Raw genomic sequence first — 24,790 nt, forward strand, 5'->3', positions numbered from 1 at the left:
AGTAATCTGCAACTCATCTCTCCTTTACATCTTTAACAACTTAATTGACTCAGGTTTGGGCAGTCATTTAAGGGTAATAATGTCTCTCAAACCTTGACTCCTTGGCATCCTTTTTTGATTGCATTCAACTTCATTATACTTGAGCTCCACCAACCTAAGAACTTCAGAAGTCAAAATTGCAAAGCCCATGGATCCTTTCTTAGGAAAATAACCTTAATTCCTTCTGGAAAACCACGACTGCAGCAGGGCCTGATAGCGGAGCTTTGGTGGTTGACAGTTATACAATTTAACCCCAAGTGATTCTGCTGATTCCAAGAGTTCATATTCTTGACTTTGGTTCATAATCTTCCTCCCACCCTCACAGAAGATTTCTAAGTAGGGTGACTTTTTAAATAAAAATTTATTGAATATTTAATGATAAAACATAATAATACACATAAATAATAAAACAATGAACATAATTACCAAGAACTGCATCCCCATATAACACCAACTAATGTACATTCTTACTGGTATTTTAAACATGGTCTTACCCAGTGTGAACATTTTCTTTGCTTGTTAAAAAACGAAGGATTGTCTTCTTTGCTCAAAGTCCTTTGTTTTTTCTGGGTTCTCCATTCGGGAAAGAAAACCTTGAAAGTATGTGATTTGTTTATACCACCATTAGTGTGTATTGTTATGCTGGAAATAATTGTGAAATGTGAACTCTATCTTACAATGTCTTATTTAGTCAAATGGGGCTCTTTAATTACCTATCTATGGGGGGGGAGTTATTCATGTCTAGTTGTTTTAAACATAAAGAATTTAGAATTATGATACTTTCTGGCTCCTATTTATGAAGGAATCATTCCCCCAATGGCATAAGCAAAATGCCTTCTTTCCCCCATCACAATGCTTTTTATTTATTCTATCTATCCAACCTTGGTCTACAGTGGCCAAACATGCTCTGGGATATTGGTTGTCATAGTGAATCAACTGGGAGAAAAGACTAGGGTCCTAAAAGGGGGTAGGGGGTGGCATCTACCATTTATTGTGCCCAAAGACAATTTAACTCTACAGATCTCTAAGGATATTTCTACTGAATTAGCATTATAGCACCTATTTCTCTACCCTTAAGTGACCAATGAACAAATGGCTATTTCTCATTATCCAGAAACCTATGTGGCTTAAAGGAGATGCCACTAGTCTGGACACAATAAAGGTAGGTCATAAACTCATGTTAGTTAATTGTGTTTAGTTTATTAATTGGACAAAAGTAAAAAGCACTGATGGGTGTTTCCATTGGGTTAGATTGGGATACCACTGCTGTTGCCAATTTGTTTGCTCAGATTTCAGCCATCTGCATTATTTAATAACGCCGTAGGAAAGTACACAATGGACCTTGAAGACATAATTCCTATTAGGCAACTGCTGAACAAATGACAATTTGTTCTTCAATGACCTTGATTTGGAACCTCATCATTCCCTTGAAGTTTAGGAATTCCTGATAAGAAAGACTCCACTATTGAGCTCAATGTCTACACATATTGACACTTCCAGATATGACTGTGGCCAAAATCAACATATCAAGGCCTGAATATCCACTGAAGTAGGCAGAAAAGGTAATGATAATAAATTCTATTCATAATCAACACCCAAACCTGAATTCAGGATGAGCAGATGCCCTGTAAGCTAACCCCTCACTGTTGAGCAAGTTTTTCTTCCTAGGTTACATGAAGTATCTTATTGAACAAATATTTGTTATAAATGTTTACATATTAGAGGAGAAAATCCCTCAATTTCAATGTCTCTCATGAAGTTGATTATCTTTACATTCTTTTGCTTGACATGTAAGCAATATGCTATTACATTCTGTAAGCCTATATTAGGCTTTTAATTCATCTGACTGTAATCCTAACCTAGGGATTAGGATTCTAGGAATAAAAATAGGCTCAAGAGTAGTTTCAGTAGAACTTGGCTAATGGTTCAGGCAACTCTTAACATCTTGAGGTTGGCCTGATGGAGAGAAACCATGTTCCCCCTTAATGCCACTATGAGAGACAGAAAGAGTACTAGGCTGGAAGGCCATAGGTATATAGGAATATATAGGAAATATTCATACCTATTTGCAAAGAAGCAGATGGGGCAGACCTATCTGGGTAGGTAATCTGCGTGTGCTCTACATTTGGTCCTCTCAAAATAAATTAGAAAAATGTAGAAGTTTAGGTCTGCTATATTTTATCAGAATAAATTTAATTATAGGGTAAAGCTGTAGATTAGTGATTACCTAGAAGATAGGATGAAATGTATTTTTTCATCTGCTTTCTATTCAGTTTAATTTTTTTTTCTTTTACATGGACAGGCACCAGGAATCAAGCCCGGGTCTCTGGCATGGCAGGTGAGAATTCTGCCTGCTGAGCGACGATGGCCCACTCTGTTCAGTTCAATTTTTAATATGTGAATATCATGACCTTTAACTTTAAACTTTTAAAAAATTTTAAAGCTGACTACCCAGACTGAAGAGTTTTAGAACAGACAAGTAAATGGTAACAGTCTCTTATGATGTTGACACACACTCAAACTAGTGCTGACACAACATCTTTGCCTTAACTCTGAAAAATGCATGTGAATAGATCTGCTACTGATATAAAAATACCTTTTGATATTTGGATCTTTCTATAACTAAGCACACTGCTCTACTAGGTAATTTTCTTTGTTGGCCTTCTGACCATTTTACAGTTCTAAGCACTTGCTATTTTCTCCCAGTAGATTCAGAAAGAAGTTCTAGAGAGTTCTCAATGAGCAATGCCTTGCTATTCCTGTTGGAAGCAAAATAAACAAAAACTAAATTCTAGAAAACACTGCTACGGAGAATTTCTCAAATATGTTCATCAAGAAGAATGAACAGATAACTTAAAAGTAAAAACAGAGCTATGACAATATAACATTACAGTATAATACTCTGGTAAGGGACACATCTAAGGTTTTACCCTTGGTCTTCAGCTTTTTACAAGCAAAAAGATCATGTATATCAATTTGCAGTATACTGAAATTGTGTTCCAAGTTTATTTCAGGGCACAGAAAATATACAAATTAAGACAAGAGAAATAAACTGATTTTGTTTGGAGAGAAATGATGGGAGTCCTCCACCTGGCAGCAATTTGAGTCATTTGAAGGTTATGGTGTAGAAGTCATCTTTTTCAATATTTCAAAAAAAATTATTGAATTATTTTACAGATTTGTTGCCAGGTATTTTTAAAAACCTGTAAGAAAAAGTTGGGAGAAAGCCATTAGAAGTGGAGACAAAATCTTCTTTCCCAAGCATCAGGAAAAAAATAAGAAGGTTGGGGGAGGGAGGATATATATAAGATCACTATAAATCACCAGGGACAGATTTCTAGTGTCTGAAACTAGACACTAGTTTTTGCGTCTCCTCTTGTATTCCCAAAGCAATCAAAACCTTGCCCACATAAAACTGCATGGAAACACAGAGACACACACAAAAGAATGCAGGTTTAAAAAAATGGTGAAAATTGAATAAGGTCTATGGTCTTGTTAATAGTAATATATCAATGTCAATTTCCTGGTTTTGATATTGTACTAGAAATATTTAAGATGTCACACCACTGGGGGAAGCTTGGTAAAGGAAGGGTACATGAGGCTCCTTATGCTATTTGTGTAACTTTCTGTGAGTCTATAATTATCTCAAAAGGTAAAAAACAAATAAACAGAAAATACTGCTTATGCTTTACATGTAAGGCTTTGAAATTAGATATAAGCAAGAATACATAATGAAGGAACCTTCAGAAATATTTCTACCTCCACTATCCAAACACAATAATGTTCTCACATTATAGGGATGCATTCCTTAGCACAAATAAATTAGAAAAAGAAAGGGAGGGGAATAGTTTATCTATTGCTCTGAATATGATAGGTAGTCCGTACTCTGAATATGATAGGTAGTCTGTGCTTTTCAGATAGGTAGTCTGAAATAGAAAGCAGAAACCTTGGACTATCTGGAATAAAAGGTACTATTCATACCTAAAATACTACCATGTCATCTATGACAGATTCCCATTACAGTTCAGTCACTTAAAGTATAAATACAGACATGATGCACATTTACAATTTGGATGTTTAGACATTTACAAATATGTACACATAATATTTTAAATTATGATATATTTATTAGACTGCTAATTAGTGTAAATGAGTTCATTATTATATGATAACATATGGATGGGTGTTCTTATGAATGGGGGAGGAGTAGAAATTCAAATGTGATATTCCAGCTGATATTGGAACAATGTGAATTTTAAACTGTTTTTAGAAAACAGAACTGTTCTTGAAAGACAAAGACGTTAGGGGAAAAATTTTTAAAAACAAGCACCAATATATACATAACCAAGTTAGGACCCATGATTACTTATGAGGCAGGCTGACTACTTATGAGGCAGGTTATCTGGATCCTTTTCATCTGCCTGATAAGCAAGAAAGGGTAGCAGTGAACAACAATCTCCAAATTATGTATTGTAATAGTTTAACATCAAAATATTCAAATATAAAACAAATACTGGAAATTAAAATATTTATATATTTTATTGAAACCCTTTGCATTTTCTCCATTTGGATAGGAAAATTTGGAACAAAAATAACATAACTAGTTCTGGAGGATATACACCAAACTACATCTGAGGAATGAAACTGAAGAAGGAAAGATTTTAACTTTCTTTGTTTCTGTATTCGACTAATTTTGTTAAAATGATCATATTACTTTTGTCTCAAGAAAGATGGCTAAGGAAATATTACAACAAACAAAACAACTGAAAAAATGGTCTATAGCCAAGGGAAAGTGAGTCTAGCTAAGAGGACTGAGGGCGTTAGAGAAGAATCTTGTTGGTTAAGGTTGAAAGTATATATCCAAAATGCATGAGAAACTTGTCCTACTCTGGTGTGACTTTATCTGTTCACCTCTCAAGGTGCTCCAGTGGATTTCTGTATTTGTTCCTTTAAGATCAGGATACTCTGCCTTTGCTCAGGAGGCAGCATGGCAATCTGATCGGCAGTCAGTTGAAGAACCTGCATAATCAAAGCAGCCTGTGCAGAGGAAAAAAAGGTAAGAGTTTCAATGATGACAACTTCAAAAACAAAAAACAGTATCAGCTATTGCCCAAAAAGGTACTATAGGGGGATATGAAGCAAAATGGGGAAAGGAAGGAGGATAATTCACACACATAAAACAGCAGGCAAAAAGAAGCTCGTGAGAAAAGGCACAATGAGAACAAGTATAAATCAAATCAACCTGGATAATATTCAAAACAGACATCTCTGTGAGCCCAAAAGTTCCTACAGACTAACATGGTATCCGTGAACCTAAGAAGTCTTCAGTTTTTGAACGTCTCTTCTTTTTACAAATGTTCCCATCAGAAATGAGTTCCTCACAATGGTCAAATACAAACCCCAATAAAACACACCAGGAGGAAGTCTGTTATTGTTTTCTCATATAAGGTTAGAAAGGGGAGGAAGAAAGGGATTTTTTGGGTCAATATGGGATGCATAAAAAAAATAGTAATAAAAAACAACAAGAACAAAAAACTGCTGAGGGCAAACACGTCTGAAATGGAAAATAAGCTGCCATTTATATCCACTTAAGAACGATAAGACCTTGTGCTCATTTCAGCAGCACATACACTAAAATTGGGACGATACAGAAAAGAATAGCAAGGCCTCTGTTGTAAGGATGACACATAAATTCATGAAGAATTGTAGGAACAGGCCCACAAACTTTCAGGTAACAAGGTGATAAAAGAATTCTAAATTGGAGTAAACATCATCTCCAAAGGGACTTGAGGGATCCAGGACCTTCACGTGGTAGCTGTGAAAACAAGAATCACAAAGGCTAGATTTGTGCATACAGAGGCAGTCAGTGTTGCTTACCTTCTCATGATCCTGTGGAGTGACTTGATTCTGCCCAGGACTAAAGCCACCAGGCTGGCCTCCACCCTGTATGCTAGCTGCTTGCATGCCTGCTCCTTGCATGACTGGGACCTATGTGCACAAAGAGAGATGATGAGAGATTTTGTGAACTTCTGACATATGGGTAGCCAAAACTCTGTGCTAGCACTATGAAAAACTATGGTCTGTAGATGGATATGAGTAAAAAAATAAATTAATTAATGACTCTGAAGATCACTTTCTACCGTTAGCAATGGCAGAAGGCAGGGTTTAGCCAGAGATTATTTAGCAAGTTACATACGCTTGCTTACAATAGCTCCAGCATCATCAACAAATATTACATAGCACACTGGATACCACCCAGTCAAGCAAAATTCAGCCAAATCAGCACACGGAAAATTGAGAGCACCTTGGAAACTACTGCTCAATGAAAGCCAATTGTTCTAGAGAGAATTATGTTGGTCCACTGGGGAATTCATAGGGACACCACCTACCTCTACTTCAATCAGACATAGGTAGTTCATCCCAAAGGGCCCTATCCCACAAGGCAAAGATGATCATGTCAGAAGGGGCAGAAAGGATGGGAAGGCCTCTGGGGAAAAGAGCTATTAGCCCAATACTTGCTTCATTTGCTTTTCATATTTTTTCATAGAGAAAAGACAGCAAATGCTTTCTGCTAAATACAGACCAGGAAATATGACCGACTCTAGTGCATTTAAAAAATATGATTGACCTGAGAACAAAGTGCATTCACATCATACTAATCAGTATTTAAGATCTTCAGTGAGTTCAGCCTTTTGGAAGTCTACTAGAAACAAAGGAAAAGGCCTCTGAGTACCTAGAATAATTGTTCAAAGGGCCCTATGCTACAGTTTTATTCACACTCAGGCATTCACCCGGAGCATATGTTGTTAATAAAGCATAAATTGTTAACAAACTTATTACCTGCTGCCCCAGCAGATTAGAAGCAGCAAAGCACAAAATAAATGAGGGATAAACAACTATTATGAACAGATACCATGACAGCTATGTGAAGAGTCAGGTGATGGCCTGACAATGAAGGAAGGAGACCCAGAAACCAAAACAGGAGATAACGATGATTTATGTTATAACATATACAGTAACATATTTAATGATGACCTTGAGTAGTCAAAAAGGTTAAAATCATTTTTTGTATCCTGTTAAGAAGGGAAGGAAGTACAGTTTATAAATTGTACAGTACACTTTATAAATTATTTTTTGTTAAAATTGTTTAAAAACTTGGTCAAACATTTCCATTATCTGCAATATTCACTAATGTGTGTTGATTTTTTTCCCAAAGACATTGGATAAATGAAGCATCAGTACAGCTTACAGATTGCTAGAATGTCATTACTTCCTGTTCTTTATCAATACTGAATCCAGAGACCATTCAGAATCTTGACCTGTGATGGATCTGAAACACCTATGAGCATAAATGTTTTTAAGTTTTAGCTAATCCCAATTTGAGTTGTAATGTGATCTAATCATTCAATAATGGAGATTTAAAGTTTTCAGGAGTGCCTGTTCTAAGCAGAAAAGTAATAGAGTAACTATACATTCTGGTTTCTGAAAGACTAGTACAGTTTATGTTTTTGCCCCAGAATAACTAGTTCTTTTTTAATAATTTTAATATTTTTTATTGAGATATCATCACATACCATATAGTTCATCCTAGAGTAACTATTGACAGCACCCTCTTTCACTTTCAAAGGTGTCCTTGTTGGGATGATAAATTATATAATAACACTGGAATAATAAGCCTTTTACTAATTAGTTTCCAAGTGGTTGGAATGGAGTCAATCTTAAAATCTGACTTAAAATTATGAATTAAGGATATATTGTTAAGTAAAAAACCAAAGGGCAGAACAGTGAAAGGGGGAAAATAAGAACACAGATTCATATTTTCTGGACAGATACATAAAAATCTAATAAAAACAATTATCTTTAGTTGTTAAAGGAGGGAACAGGGGAGAGACAAGGAGAAAGCAAAATTCTTAACGTACAGCTTTTATATCTGAGTGAATATATCATACATACAAATGAATATATCAACAATCCAAAAAATTTTTTTAAGGTTTAAAGATATATTTTTTTCTTCTTTGCCTCAGATCTAATTGGCTTCGTAGAATCTACTAATGAAAACTATATAAACCTACTATTACAGAGGAATGAGTTCAAGCATTAGCAAAGATAAAGGAGTAAGACATTGTCCAGAAATGTTCTTCCAATCATTATTTTCAATGTCTTTATCCACAGAATTATCAACGGAATTACATAAGCAATGACAGATCTGCATGTTATGTAGTTACTTGCTTGTTGTCTATGTACCCACTAGAATAAAAGCTCTATGAGGGCAGGGAGTTAATGTTGTTCACACTGCCTTAATCTACTGTTCACACTAACTCTATGCCGGGTACATAACAGGTACTCAATAAATATTTGTTTAATGAATAAAGAATCATTTTTATTATGAGCTTACTAATTATAAAGGGTATAATAAAATCAAGGCCCGCAAGTAATTTAAAAAAAACCTGAAAAACAATAGAGGATAGTTTTATTCTACACATATCAAAAAAATATTCATATTTTTATATTAAATATAAAATAAAATATTATTTTATTTTAATATAGATTTATATTAAATATAAATAATATTTATATTATAAATATATTATAATTTTTTAAATTTCTGTTTTTAAAAAACAGAAATATATTTAATAAAATATTTATATTAAAGATGGGGTGATGGATATATATATATATATATATATATATATATATATATATATATATACACACACACATAAAGATGCAAATAACAGGACAGAGTAGTACAATGGAAAAATAGTGGCTCTATTCCTCGCTTTGCCACTTTTTAGCTGTATGAACTTGGATAAGTCACCTGAGTCCTTGGTTCTCCGTTTCCAAACCTATAAATATGAGGGAATTGGATGATTGCTATGGTCCATTCCAGCTCTGACGTTCAATCAATCATTTTCTCTCTTACACTCATATACCTATACATGTGCATGTAGACATAAACACACACACACACAGACACACAAGGGGAGAAAGACATGTAAACATATGGAAGAGGGAAGTAAGACAAAAGTACACAGATGAAGACACATATAGAAAAAAGGAAGGTGAAGGGGCTAGAGGGAAATGAAAAACTCATGGAGGATATATATATATATATATATATATATATATACACACACCATTTCCCCACAGACAATTACGGGAAAGAGGGAAGAGATGACAACACATAGACAATAACAGTATAAACAGCCTCATCCACACAGCTGAAGAAAGCCAAATGAAGAGAAAGAAAAGAAGACAAGAATTCAACTCTATAGCTTTTAAGATAAGCATTAGTAAAATCCATTTCATATTCCACTGTTTGCTTAGGCTATGAGGAAACTAAACTAACACAGGGTTTTACACACTTGAGTTGGCTAAATGACCATGCATAGCTCTTCACATGTTCTAATCCAGTGGTTCTTAATTAAGGTGGTACACTAGAAATATGTGTGTGTGTGTGTGTGTGTGTGTGTGTGTTGTGGGGGGAGGTTGTAAACTAACCATCCCCAAATCTTACTGATGGAGGTTCTGGGAGTTAGGTCTGTGGTGAGATCCAGGCAAGTCTACTTTGAAAAACCCTCATATGTGATGTTGATTTGCATCCCCAACAATAGTACTGTCTAACCCCTAAATTTTCAGAGCCTCTGTTCTGAATGGAATACCTACTGAAATTGTGGGACAAGGTTGCTCTTCTGGCAGCCAGAAAATCATTACCCTAAGGGACAGAAATAAGGGAAGGGAAATCCTAATCTTCCCTTTTAACAAGCTGAGAAAAAGCTGATATCAGAAAGCAGTAATAATCAGATACTGGATAGATTAAGACTTCATATAGAAGCTAAAAATGAGTATTTTACATACCTGTCTTGATCCTTGGGGGCCAACTGCCCCCATGTTCATTGGACCAGGACCCTGGATTCCACTAGGCATAGGACCTCTAGGGCCAGGGACTGGGCCCCTTGTATCCATGCCTCTGGCCTCCATCCCTCTGACCTCCATTGCACGGGCCTCCATCGCACGGGCTTCCATTGCACGGGCCTCCATTGCACGGGCTTCCATTGCACGGGCCTCCAATCCTCTGGCATCTAATCCTCTTGCCTCCATGGCTCGTGCCTCCATCCCTCGTGCATCTATTCCTCGGGGATCTCTACCAGCTATAGAGAAAGTTGTAAGAAAACTACTGTATAGCTACTTACTGTAAAAACAACCAAGAAAGAAAGATATAAATTTATTCCTTTAGTCTTATCTCCTCTCAAACACGAGACTGCTTTCTCTTCTCCAGTTTCTCAGATTTGCAGATAAATCTTAAAAATGCTTTCCAACCTGTTTCTCCAGCATTCTTTATCTCAGATTAGAGCCTAAGACTGCCAGGTACATTACCAGCTTACAACTACCAGTAAACCTTGTGATGTGTTCTTCCCTTACCTCTGCCATCCAAGGGTGGACCCCTTTGTTCTAGCATGGGTCCTCTTGGCTCTGCCATTAGAGGTCTGGGCTCTGCTAATGGTCCTCCTCTCATCTCATGTGGGGGTGGGCCACGGCTGTCATGGCCAGGGACATGGTGCATGGGTGGACCCTGATGGGGTGGTCCTATGTAACCTCTAGAAATAGAGAAATATTATATTTTAAAACAGAACAAAATAACAACAAAAAATTAGTAAACCAGGGGAACAGTAAGTAAAAACCAGACAAAGACTGAGGCAAACATCAGTCTACAAATGCTAACATGAGAATAAAACCAAACAAGGTGAAGAAAAGCTATAGAGCAAAAAATACACATATTCTAGAATTTAATTATTTGGTTGGAGCACTCATAATTAGGGAGAAATTAATGGATATCTGTTATAATAATCTATGAGGCAATACAGAATAATGATTAATCGGTTTAAATGTAGGCTCACGAGCTGTGTGATCTTCGGCACATTTACTTAACTTCACTATGCTTCAGTTTCTTCATCTCCATGGGATTAATAATGGTACACCTACTTCATAATAGTGTTGGGTAGATTTAATGAGATGATCTAAATACAGTACTTAGAGCAGAGTCAGAGACACATAAGTACTCCTTAATGTCAGTTATTATTATTATTATATTATTACTAACACCACTAAGCAATACAAGCTTTCCCCATTGGGGTATCTGTGCTAGAATTTCTGATTTCTGAAGATCTAATAGTCACTATTAGCTCAAAATGACATACTTGACTATGAAGTTCAATCGTAGGAGAAGTGCTTAGTCTTGGACAGAGGCCACGAATATTTATTTATCTTTTGAAGTAGGCATACAGGTACAACGGGTACTGAAAGTCTTTATTCTCAAAATAAGGGAAAATTCTAATTTCTCAAATCTTTTCCTTCTATGTTAGTACTTACCTAGGCTCTACCTCTCCAGTTACAGTAAGTAAAGTGCCACCACGTGGGTCATTTGGAGCATCTCCTAACAGACCTCGTGGAGTTGGAACAGTGGCAGGCAAGGGTCCACGCTGCATCGCTGCTCTCGGATCTTGCATCGGTACTGACAGAGAAACAAACAAGGAGTTACTGCTGTGAAAGACATCTAAAGAAACCAGAAATGATTCTATATACCACTGACAACATAATTTAGACACCTTGGAGTGGGTGAAACCTCACCAGTAGAATCCTCTTGCAGCTCAAGACAGAAGCAGGGTGTAGGCAGAATCTGTATCATATCAGAGAGGTATGGATGGAATTTTATAAAGAGCAAGCTGGGTAGCAACCTGTTAAAGACTAGCACTGCAACCTGCAGAAAGTTACACTCTTGGTTTTCCTTATAATCAATCTTAGTTCAAGGACCAAAGTCATGAAAGATAGGTAGGGTCTTGGCATATATGAACACTGCCATGTCTCTGCAAGAACCCGCTGTCTCCTTACAGACTGCTATTCCATCCAAGCCTCCTGACACCAGTAGGGAGGGAGTACAGCCTCGGACAGATGCCCATATCATCCATGTTCTCTGCCCTGTGTGAAGAGGTCAATCTTAGGCTTGTGGCCCCAACAGGAAAAAAAAAAACTAAAAAGCAAAACCCCCAAACACTACACTTTTGGGTTCTGAACGTGAGGATGACTGCCAAGCAGCTCTTTTCCTCTCAACGTCCCACCCTGAACACCACAAGCAAAATGAAACCTACAGATACAATGGGTACCTTGAACTCGCTCAATTGATGCAGGCCCAGCAGGTCCCACGGGCGAGTGCTGTAGGGTTCCTAGGTGAGCAGTAAGTTCAAAAGAAGAAAGGGCAGATGCTTAAAATGGCTTGCAAGCACATGCAGAAACATACACATACAGAGACAAGATTCACACATACAAGTTAAAAAGTCAAGAGCTTGTCCAGGCTACAGAATATTCCTTAACGAATGAACCTAGCTCCTTTGGGTATCTGAAACACAATTCCAATTCAACGAGACAGCATACCAAGGTAAAATCTGTAGGCCACTGATTTACTTGTATAGAAATACTAGCCATTTTCCAATTTTCACCTCTACTACTACTATGTTTTCCCCTAAATCTCCTTATGATGTCATTAAATAAACAACAACAAAAGAAAAACACAAAAGGATTGCATTGAATCTCTACTTAAATTATTTCATAAATGAAACATGAAAGTGCACTGAATTTGGAAGGCAAGATTTATTCTAGAGAGGCCGTAACAAAAGCAAGGAAGAACTATTTTTGCCATATCTTAAAGCACAAAAACGTCTTCTGTTAAAGAAATATCAACCTGGACTGGATTAATAATGGAGAAAAGGCCCCAAGAGATGTTATTGGAACATATGAAAAGATTGGGAAAAACTTTCAGGTTGATGGAGTGAGACACTCCAGGGCTCTGTGCCCTGCCCCAGAAGCTTTGAACAACCAGCAAGAACTGGCAGAAACATCTTTCTCAAAGTTCCAGAAAATGGTTAACAGATTACAGTAATAGGGCAGGTGTCAAATCAAGAAAAAGGCATCTTAAAAATGGTAGATTTTTCTGGTTCCCTTGTTGGCCCACCTATCCCCATCCCCTGAACATTTTGGAATGGGGCAAGCCTGTGCTCCCATGTAGGCTCCTCATCTTGGCTCTGGAAGGAATAGAGTAGCCCTTGTGTGCATACTGAGATCATGTATGCCTGGGCCAATCAGTCTGGTGGCAGCCTGAAAGACTGAATCATGACAGTTGCCAGGGGTTTACCATTCCAGGACTTGCCCTGTGCATAGAAGGCAGGTCTCAGAGGTCTCCTACAGAATGCTATAGGAGAGTAATCAAGTTGTGACAACCTGGGGCAAGGGATTGCTGGCCTTGGTACACAGAGTGTAGTGCCTGAGACTGTGAGGAGATGCTGTTTCCTAGGGAATAAGGGATATTAGTATCTGTGTAAATAGGGAATTCCCAGGGCTACAGGTGCATGCTCAAGACAAGTTGCACGTGCCGAAAGGACCAGGGAAGACTTTAGAGCTCTTCTCCAAATTCACTGTATGGCTAAATGCTGAAGGAGAGCACTTCCACAGGCTAATGTGCAAAAACTGGGGAAGACATTTTTTTCCTTTTATTATTAGCTCCTGGCATTCAAAGAAATCTCTACCATAACACTGGCTGGATACAAGCTTAAGGAACAGACATCCCAGACTATAAATTCCAGCAACAGCACACTCAAATATCAAAATGTACAGGTTTCAAAAAAAGATCCTAAAACATACAAAGAAATAGGAAGTGACAATCCAAACAACGGAGAGTAAAGCATTAGCAATCAACAAAGAGGACCAGACCTGGGACATAGAAAGACAAAGGCTTAAAAAAAAAAACGGTCTTAAATATACTTAAAAAATAATGGAAAACATGGGCAAAAATTAAAGATCATTAAGAAAATAAGAGAGGAACATAAAGAGTATATCAATGAAGAGATAGAAATTGTGAAAAGGAACCAGAGTTGAAGCCCACAGAAAGAGAAATTAAAAATTCCCTAGAGGGGTTCAACAGCAGATTGAAGCTGGCAGAAATAAGAATCAGTAAACTTAAAGATAAGAAAATTGAAATCGTTCCATCTGAGAAGCAGAAAGAAGACAGAATGAAGAAAAATGAACAGCTCCTGAAGAATCTGCAGAACACCATGAGGTATACTAATAAAAGCACTGTGGGGAGAGAAAGGGGTAAAGGGAATATTAAAAGAAATAATGGCTGAAAACTTCCCAAATTGAAAGAAATATATATATATACATCCAAGAAACTCAATAACTCCAAACAGGATAAATTCAAATAAATACATACTGCAACGTAATTAAACTGTCCAACACCAAACATAGAGAATTCTGAAAGCTGAAAGAAGGAAGCAATGTATCACACATAGGGGAACCTCGATAAGATTAAGTGCTGGGGCGGGCCACAGTGGCTCAGCAGGCAAGAATGCTTGCGTGCCATGCCAGAGGACCCGGGTTCGTTTCCCGGTGCCTGCCCATGTAAAAAAAAAAAAAAAAGATTAAGTGCTGATCTCTCATTGGAAACCAGGGAGTCAAAAAAGCAGTAGAGTGACATATTTAAAGTGCTGAAGGGAAAAAATTGACAGCTAAGAATTCTATATCTAGCAAAATTGTCTTTCAAAAATGTGGGCAATTACATCCCCACCAAATGGGGGGAAAGAAGTATAATTAATAAAGTATCAGTGGCAGAGAGAGTTCAAATAGAGTCGAGAGGCTACTCTAGTGGTTGCTTTTATGCAAGTGTCAGTAGACCTTGCTATCTATCATAACCTACCAACCCCCAACCAGGACCATTCCAGCCAATCCTAAAGAACACCTAGGGCAACTCATAAGATTCCACAAGGGTTCCAGGCACTAGAGTAACTTGCCAGAAACCTACAATCTCCAGATGGGTCCCTGGTCCAGGTAAGTCCTGAAACCTAGCCCAGCCTCTCCAGAACATCAGAAAGTTCCATCTCCCTACACCATATTAGTGACAGACCCTTCCAATATCAAAAATTTAGAATTGCCATAGCCCAAACAACCCCAATGATAGGTTTGGAAAGATCAAAGGTGATGGTGGAATTATACATAGAAGATTGGACTTAACAAATGAATATGAATGCTGAATCATTAAATTGATATCTCCTTTAGTCTCCAGTATTTTAGAGCAGCTAGAAGTAAAAACCTAAAATTGTGAAATCATAACTCATGTCAAAGTCTGAAATATGTTCTACAACTAACTGTGGTGCTGTGCTTGGAAATTTGTAGTTTTTTTGTATATATGTTATTGTTCACTAAAAAACAAAGGAAAAAAATCAATTGTGATGATAAAAAAAGTATTTAAGCCCTCTAGCCTCCTATATTGTGGAGCAGCTAGAAGGAAAAATATGAGAGGATTGTGTGGTAGCCCCTGACAAACTCTGGGATCTATCCTGTAACCACTTTTTGAAGAGTGCTTTGAAAACTATTACATTTTTATTTCTTTGCTTTGTATATATGTTATACTATACAATAAAAAAAGTTAAAAAAAATGCGGACGAGATTAAGACATTCCCAGATAAAGAAAGGTTGATGGGCTTGTAGACAAGCCCTACAAGAAATGCTAAAGATAATTCCACAGGATGAATGGAAAAGATACTAGAAAATTTATCAAAGCCACACGAAGATATAAACGTCTCTGGTAAAGATAATGACATGGATAAATATAAATACCAGTATTACTGTATTTTTGGTTTATAGCGTCACTTTTTACTTCCTACAGGATCTAAAAGGTAAATACATAACAAGAAATCAATGGTTTTGGACTCATATAAATATGTAATTTGTGACAAGAACTACACAAAAGTGGTGGGATAGAGGGATACAGGAACATAATTTGTGTATGTTATTGAAGTTAAGTTGGCATCAAAGCAAACAAGCTTGTAAGAGAATTAGGATGTTAAGTTTAAGCCCCATTGTAACAATAAAGAAAATATCAGAGCCTATAAAAACTCACAGAGGCAGTAAGTAAAATACTGGTTACTAACAGCAGGGGGCAGGGGCAATGGGGCTTTAATGCAAAATGGGTGTAGGGTTTCTGTTTGGGGTGAAGGGAAAGTTCTATTAATGGTACCATAGTGGTAAGGGTACTGCAACATTGTGAATGTGATAAATCCCACTGAATGGTATGCTTGGGAAGATTTGGGATGGGAAGGATGGGAAGATATATGTTGTATATAAGTTTACACAATTAAAAAGAATTTATGACAAAGAACAACAAATGACAATTAAATACAATAATGTGATTCTTGATGGGATCTAATAATGGAGGAGAAAAATCTCAAAAGGTCAATATTTAGACAAATGAAAAAATTGGAATTCTGACTGTAGGCTTTGTATCAATGTTAATTTTCTTAAACTTGATAACTGAACATAAGGTGATTACATAAGTAATCCTTCTTCTTAGGAAACGTACGTGGAAGTATTAAGGGTTCAAGATGTATGATAGGTGCAACCCACTTTCAAATGTTCAAAAAACAGAGAAATGGGTAGATGGATAATTAAGACGGATGGGATGACAGACAGATGTATGGATAGATAGAATGATACAGCAAATATGGCAAACTGTTAAAAGTTGGTGGATATGGGCATCAGGGTAGGGGGTATGTTGGAGTCTCTGTATGGAGTTCGTATTTTTGCAGCTGTCCTGTATGTCTGAAATTCTATCAAAATAAAAGGCTTAAGAAGGACAAAAACAAATCAAATGGGGGTGTGCAGTGAAAGAAATTTAGAAGAAGAAAGAGAAGAAATACTCTGCCAAGGGAAGTCTGATAATAAACAAATCTCATGACAACAGCAGAGACTAATGAGATGACAAGGGCTCAAATAGTAAATACAGGTGGCAGAAAGCAAGACAAATTATCTTCTCAAATATCTTACTGGTTCTTTTAATCACTCCAAATGTGCAAAAGAAGTATGGATTCCAGGAAAAGTTAAGATAAACTAGGTATAAATTAAAAGTATTTGCTTGTTCTGTTGAGTACTGAAGAAAAACTATAAAGGAAAACCTACCTCATTTTATCTTTTCATGAAGACATCCTTGGTATACTTTCAAAACCTGAGGCATTTCCTTCACTAGAAAGGTAAAGATTACTATAACAGGAAAGAAGACATCTTGTGGAAGTATGTAGTAAATAGTTAAAGCTGCTATTAGATTGACAGCCTGTGGAAAAGTAAAAGTATGACTGAAATCTAATCCCTTCCAACTAATGCAAAAATACTTTGGGGTACACACATGATCTACTGATAGTGGCTGGGGCAGGGCAGGGTGTGACAGCACAAAAGCACAGACTGCTTAGAGAAAAGATGAGTTATCTGGTTAGGAGCTTGTCCTGCTATCAGCCAGCTGTGCAGAAATAATTAATTCTGTCACTTTAGCAAGCAATCCTAGCATACAAGCCATACAAAAGGCCTACAGCTTAACATTTTGCTTTTTTAAAAATGGGTTTCTCTTATGAGCCATATGCTAAGAAGAAGAAAGTTACGCTTCTCTATGCTTGCCCAGGGTAGACTTTTCTCATCACAGGACCCAATCAATATGAGTAGAAAATACTGAAGAATATTTTTGGAAGGTAACAGTGGCAGTACAGAGTGGAAGAAAGGAGAAAGGCTTTGAAGTCAGACTTCTGAATCTTAGTTCTGTCTTTTAGTAGTAGGAAGAAAAGACGAGACCATCAAGTCCAGTCCACAGTAATCAGATATTACTTGTCCCCTTGAGCAAGTAACTTAAATTCTGAGCTTCCACCTCTTTACCTGTAAAATTGAGGTGTAGCTACCTAACTTACATGGTTGTTTATGAAGATTAAAGGGATTATTGTTAGTATCTTCTCTTTTCTCACCCTCTCTCCTACTAATATTATTTTCAAGTGAGCCACTACATTTTCTTTTCCTTCAAATTCCAAAAAAAATTCCAGTAACATGGAGAGATAAGGCAGAGATTTTGAAGCAACTGCTGCTGTTGTATACAGAGTTACTGTCACAGTACAAGAGACATTATCAAGTACACTTTATAGACTTATGATCCCATAAGAAAACTTATGTTTTCTCTGGGGCTTAAATCTAGTCTTCACAGCTGTAAGAAAGTATGAAGTTGTGAGGCATGCAACTCGGTGAATGAAACTTGAGGACAGTATGTTGAATGAAATGACAGAAACAAAAAGACAAATATTCCCACTAGAATGGCCATTATAAAAAAAAAGAAAATGACAAGTGCTGGAGAAAATGTGGAGAAAGAGGTACAATTATCCACTGTTGATGGGAATGTAAAATGGTATAATAGCTGTGAAAGGCAGTTTGGCAGTTCCTCAGGAAGCTAAGTATAGAATTGCCATATGATACAGCAATACCATTGCTAGGTATCTATTCAGAGGACATGAAGGCAAGGATAAAAAACAGACATTAGCACACCAATGTTTATAGCAGCAGTAATTACAATTGCCACAGATGGAAACAGCCCAAATGTCCATCAACAGATGAGTGGCTAAGCAAGCTGTGGTATATATATATATATATATATATATATATATATATACACACACACACACACACACACACACACACACACACACACACAATGGAATATTACACAGCTGTAAGAAAGAATAAATTCATGAAGCACGTAACAACGTAAATGGATCCTGAAGATGTTACATCGAATGAAATTAGCCAGAAACAAAAGGACAAATATTGTATGGTCTCACTGATATAAACTAACATTAATGAGTGAACTTGGAGAATTTTAGTTAAGAACACAAGTTATTATAGGAGATAGAAATAGTGTAGAGATTGGGTAATTGGTGTTGAAGGGATACAGACTGTACAAACAGGATTGACTGTAAAAATTCAGAAATGGATAGCACAATACTACCTGATGGTAGCATAATAATTTAAGTACACTGAATGAAGCTGAATGTGAGAATGATACAGGGAGAAGGGCTGGGGGCACATATGAAACCAGAAGGAAAGACAGACGATAAAGACTGAGATGGTATAATTTAGGAATGCCTAGAGTGTACAATGATAGTGACTAAATGTACAAATTAAAAAATGTATTTGCATGAGGAAGAACAAAGGAATGTCAATATTGCAGGGTGTTGAAAATAGATGGTCATTCATATTTTAAAACTTCAACTTCTGTGTGAGACTAAAGCAAGAATTGTTTATTTGGTGCTAAATTTATATTTTGACTAGTACATTTCCTAATTTAACTTATATGGACATTTAATTGAACACCGTAAGTACATGGAACCTTGAAGATGGCATGAGAGTTTGTTGGTTTGTCCAGGTGAGTGTGATGCCCCAATAAATCCCAGAGTGATATGAACAGTGAATAAAGAAGTATTTGCAAAGTCCCCTTGGGGGAATGGGGAGAAAGGGGAAAAACTCAACTTCCCCATTTGAAGAATTCCTGATATTCTTGGAAGCAGTGGGGACAACAAATCAATAGGCCGAGCCCTCAATCTTGGGGTTTGCCCCCATGAAACTTATCCCTGCAAAGGATAGGCAAAGCCTACATAAAATTAGGCTGAAGAGTCACCCCCAGAGAACCTCTTTTATTGCTCAGATATGCCCTCTCTCTCTCTCAGCCCACATGGCAAGTGAACTCACTGCCCTGTCCCCTATATATGGGACATGACTCCCAGGGATGTAAACCTCCCTGGCAATGTGGGACAGAAATCATGGGATAAGCTGGGACTCAGCATCAAGGGACTGAGAAAACCTTCTGGACCAAAAGAGGAAAGAGCAAAATGAGACAAAATGAAGTGTCAGTGGCTGAGATATTTCAAGCAGAGTGGAAAGGGTGTCCTGGAGGTCACTCTTATGCATTATATAGAATCCTCTTTTTAGTTTATGATGTATTAGAGTAGCCAGAGGGAAATACCTGAAACTGCAGAGCTGTGTTCCAGTAGCCATCTTTCTTGAAGATGATTTTATAATGATATAGCTTTTGCAACATGACTGTGTGATTGTGAAAACCTTGTGTCTGATTATCCTTTTATCTACGGTATGGACAGATGAGTAAAAAATACAGATAAGAAACAAAGAATTAATAGAGGGAACAAAGGTTGAAATAAATTGAGTTGATTGAAATACTAGTGGTCAATCAGAGGGAGGGGTAGGGGTATGGCATGGATGAGTTCTTTCTTTTTTCTTTTTTTATTTCTTTTGCTGGAGAGATGCAAATGTTCAAAAAAATGAACATGGTGATGAACACACAACTATGTGATGATATTGTGGGCCACTGAATGTAACCATGTCAAGAATATTTGTATGTTTGTTATTTACAATAAAAATATTAAAAAAAAGATAAACATTATCATGTCTCATTCATATGGACCAACTATAATATACAAACTCAGAGAACTGAAATTGAGAGCACAGGTTATTAGGTTTAAGGCCTATTGTACAGGTTCCTAGACTGTAAGCTCTTAGAGCAGTCATATCTATTTCAGAGTTGTAATTGTTATTTCTAAATTCTGAGATGTTGAGCTATTTGTGCATCACCTGTTCATTCCCTGGAAATTTTGGTATTTGTGTGACACCTAAGACTCAGAGTCAGAGCCCAGAAGGGATGAAAGTCAGCATTATCCCATACAGCAACTGTTAAAAAAGATGAAAAAGTGATCAAATCTCAACTAGAGATATGAATGAAGCTGATCTGGATAGGACTAAGGTAAATCAGAATACAGGGTAAAAGATGATATGTCTATATTTTAATACTTCAACTTCTGGGTGAGACCAAAGGGATAGATGTTTTTTTTGGTGCAGAATTAATATTTTAGGTAGCACAATATCTAATTTAAGTTGTAGGGCTAGTAGATTTGAACACCATAATTACATGGAATCTTGAATAGGGAGTGAGATCTTGTTGGTTTACACAGGTTCATGTGATTCCAATACATCCTAGAGTAATATGGGCAGAGAATAAAAAAGTATTTGCAAACTCCCCTTGCGGGACTGGAGAGAAAGGAGGAAATATTACACTTCCCCACCTTGGGAATTCGTAATATTGTTGCAAGCAGTGGGGACAACCAATTTATTAGGCCAAGCCCTCAACCCTGGGGCTCACCTCTATGAAACTTATTCCTGCAAAGGAGAAGCTAAGCCTGCTTATAATTATGCCTCAGAATCATCTCCAGAGAACCTCTTTTGCTGCTCAGATGTGGACGCTCTCTCTCAGCCAACTCCACAGGTGAACTCACTGCCCACTCTTCTACATGGGACATGACTTCCAGGTTTGAACTGGGACCTGGCACCATGGGATTGAGAAAGCCTTCTAGACCAAAAGGGGGAAGAGTAAAATGATACAAAATGAAGTTTTAGTTGCTGAGAGATTTCAAACAGTTGAGAGGTAATCCTAGAAGTTATTCTTATGTAATATATAGATATCCTTTTTTAGTTTATGGTGTACTGGAGTAGCTAGTGGAAACTACCTGAAATTGTTGAAATGTATACCAGTAGCCTTGATTCTTGAAAAAAAATTGTATAACTATATAGTTTTTACAATGTGACTGTATGACTGTGAAAACCTTGTGTCTTATGCTCCCTTTATTCAAGGTATGGAAAGATGAGTAAAAAAATAAGGACAAAAGAATAAATAATGGTAGGGGGGATACGGGGTAAAAAATTGGGTAGATTGCAATACTAGTGGTCAATGAGAAGGATAAGTAAGGGGTATGGGATGTATGGGTTTTTTCATTTTCTTTCTATTTCTGGAGTGATGCAAATGTTCTAAAAATGACTATGGTGATGAATACACAACTATGTAATGATATTGTGAGCCACTGATTGTGTGCTCTGGATGGACTGTATGGTGCATGAAGATACCTAAATAAAAATATTTTTAAAATATATATCCATACAAGGCTGTGTATATTGAAGCTTTATGTACCCCAGAAAAACTTGCTCTTAAATTTAATCCATTTGTAGTTGGGGACCAACTGGTGAGATTATTTCACTTAACATGTGACCTACCTCATTCAGGATGAGTCTTAATTCTATTACTGGAGTCCTTTACAAACAGAATGAATACTGAGAAAGAGAGAAAGCCACAGAAAGCAGGAAGCTGAAATGGAGCCCAGAACAGAAGAAAGAGACCAAGACACACCACCAAGTGTCTTGACATGTGGCTGAGGAGTCAAGGAATCCTGGCAGCCAAACTTTGAGAAGAAAGCATCGCCTTGATGATGCCTTGATTTGGACACTTGACTGGTCTCAAATCGTAAGCTGATAAATTCCCATTGTTGAAGAAAAAGAAAAAAATCTAGTCTTCATACATACCCAGCCACAAATCATATGCTCATTACTGAAATTTTTTACTCATTCAACAGATATCCCCAGAGAGAGAGAATATGCCAGTGGAATCATCAGACTATCAGGAAAAGGCAGTATTAATAAAATAGAAACAAAGGATTCAATTGCTTTATCATTAATTCTTAGATGTCTCTGAATCACAAGGGAGAAAGCCTAGACTAGCCCTCACCAATAGCACTGTACAGTAAGGAAGTTATCAGCCACATGTGGCCGCTGAGCACTTGGAATATGCTGAGGAACAGAATTTCTTATTTTATTTTAATTTAATATTTAAATAACTACATGTGATTGGTGGCTGCCAAATTGGGCAGCGCAGGAAAAGATGAGGGCACCAAGTCCAGTCCATATTAATCAGACATTAATATTTATTTACCTTGTCCCCGGTCCAAGGATACAGGTCCACTTCCCGGCATTCCAACCTGGGCCTGCATTCCACCTAGAACATAAAGGGCAGGAAAAATGCCACGAATTAGGACAGTGAAAAAAAAAATTGGACACAAGCAGAAGTCTACAAAGAAAGCTCATTTCAACAATGCAGTTACACAAAAGATGGGATTTGTTAGTATACTTTATGCTTCAGTGTCTGAAAGTGAATTAAATGAAATCACTAAATCTCACTGGCTATGAAAACCTAGGCAGGAAGCTTTTCTGTAGCACAGGTAAACAATGCCACTTAGCCACTAGATTCTCATGGGAGGCAGTATTGTTCCTGGGGTATTTCATAAATGTGTGGATATACTGTTTTGGTTGGGACAATGACTTGTAGGTACATGACTGACATTTAATCATGTCAGGACAGGACAAGATCCTACATGTCCTTCAATGTATGGGACATTCCTGTAAAATCAAGAATTACCTTGTCTTCCACAACATTTAAATGTCTCCCCAAACATTCACATAAGTGAAAACCTGTTTATAGTTATTTGAACTTAGAACCTAAGTCTGTTTGACTGGTAAACACAAAGATTTCTTTGTATTGTTTTAGTATATATACTAAATTTTCCAGAAATGCAAAAACTAATTAAGGGTATTATAATTTGTTTTGTCAAAACTTAACCAAGAGTTTTCACTATTTTGGAAACTCACATTCCCAGTGTTAACAGCACTTGTGGTATTGGAATTGCCAAAACATACCCATACCTGTCTACTTTTTTAGCTTCCGCATTCATGGTGCTATGTATAGGTTCAAGTATCTGACTACTACATTTTGTTTTCTAGGGTAGTTGTGCCTGAACACTTGTATGTTAAGAAATATTTATTTTAGTATAAATTAATTTATACTGATTTTTTAAAAATTATATTTAGTAGGTTATATCATCTGAAGATTGCATTTCAGGATAGTAGTTACTGCAAAATATCTGCTATGAAAAGAGACACTGGTCTCTCTACTGATCAGGGTACAATGACTGGTATACAAAGAAAAATCACATACTCCAAGTCCTTGTCTGGTTTTTTCCACAAAGGAGCAATATAGGTGTGAGTGAGGAGAAGAGACAAGCTGAACTGTTTGTAGTTCAATAATACTTTCATAAAATAGCAAGTATACTTCACATTTCTGTATTCCATTTAAGATGCCAAGTACCAAAGAGTCATGGATTAAGAATCCGAAGAGCTGGGTGCTAGTCCTGCCTCTGCTACTAAGAAATTGTGATTCTGAGCAAGTGTTTTGCCCAAACCAATATATTTCTAGGCTTCCTCATCTGTAAACAATAGAACTGGTCTAAACCAGTGGTTCGCAGAGTGGAATCCCTAAGGAGCAGATCAGCATCATCTGGGAACATGTTAGAACTGCAAATTTTCAGGCCCCATCCCAGATGCACTGAATTAGAGTCGGTGGGGATGGGAACCAGCAATCTGTGATTTAATCAGCCCTTCAGGTAATTCTAATGCACACTAAAGATTGAGGAACACTGGTCTAAATGATCCCAAAGCTCTCTTTTAGCAATAACTTTCTGAATCATCCAGACCACTCACCAAAATATACACAAAGGTTTAGGATCTGTGGAAAAGAGTGGCAAAAAGAATCACGGGCACAATTTCTTAATTATTACATAACGGCACTATTATTTGTATGGGCTATATCCCCCAGGTGGAATTGGTGGGTCAAAGTGTATATAAATTTTTAATGTTAATTTATATTGACAGACTGTTAGGGACTGAATCATGTACCCCACAAAAGACATGTTCAGATCTTCTGTGCCTTCCTGTGGGTGTGAACCCATTTATAAATAGTATCTTTGAAAATTAAAGTGAGTCAGGGTGTGGATTCATTTGTGAATAGGATCTTCTAAAATTCTATTTAGGTGTGGCCAAACCAAATCCAGGTAGATCTTAATCCATATGACTGGAGGCCTTATAAAAAGAAGAAATTTGGTCAAAGTCAGAAAAAGTCAGAGGAGAAAGAGATTGCCATGTGACAAAGTACTCCCATCATCAAAACACTACTGAC

At 37.0% G+C, this 24,790-nt stretch overlaps 1 protein-coding gene and 1 non-coding gene across 5 annotated transcripts in view; one reads left to right on the forward strand and one right to left on the reverse strand.

The window, feature by feature from the left end:
- Positions 1-392: 392 nt before the first annotated feature.
- The window catches only part of CSTF2 (cleavage stimulation factor subunit 2), a 42,338-nt gene continuing 17,940 nt past the window's right edge, over positions 393-24,790 (reverse strand). For 2 of the 4 annotated variants that reach the window (XM_077145480.1, XM_077145477.1), the window contains exons 8-13: positions 22,715-22,777; positions 11,410-11,551; positions 10,462-10,637; positions 9,898-10,190; positions 5,917-6,027; positions 4,554-5,076 (exon numbers count right to left, since the gene is read on the reverse strand). In XM_077145480.1, the coding sequence (XP_077001595.1) occupies positions 4,954-5,076; positions 5,917-6,027; positions 9,898-10,190; positions 10,462-10,637; positions 11,410-11,551; positions 22,715-22,777 (908 nt within the window). In that variant the 3' untranslated portion in view covers positions 4,554-4,953. Of the gene's footprint in view, positions 3,243-4,553; positions 5,077-5,916; positions 6,028-9,897; positions 10,191-10,461; positions 10,638-11,409; positions 11,552-22,714; positions 22,778-24,790 lie in introns of those variants that run through there. The other 2 variants (XM_077145478.1, XM_077145479.1) reach the window with 2 other exon arrangements.
- On the forward strand, positions 5,647-5,754 carry LOC143672331 (U6 spliceosomal RNA). The gene has a single exon (XR_013169789.1). It is a non-coding gene; the product is annotated as a U6 spliceosomal RNA (small nuclear RNA).

Source organism: Tamandua tetradactyla, chromosome X (assembly GCF_023851605.1).
Source record: "Tamandua tetradactyla isolate mTamTet1 chromosome X, mTamTet1.pri, whole genome shotgun sequence".
NCBI classification, from domain to species: Eukaryota; Metazoa; Chordata; class Mammalia; order Pilosa; family Myrmecophagidae; genus Tamandua; species Tamandua tetradactyla.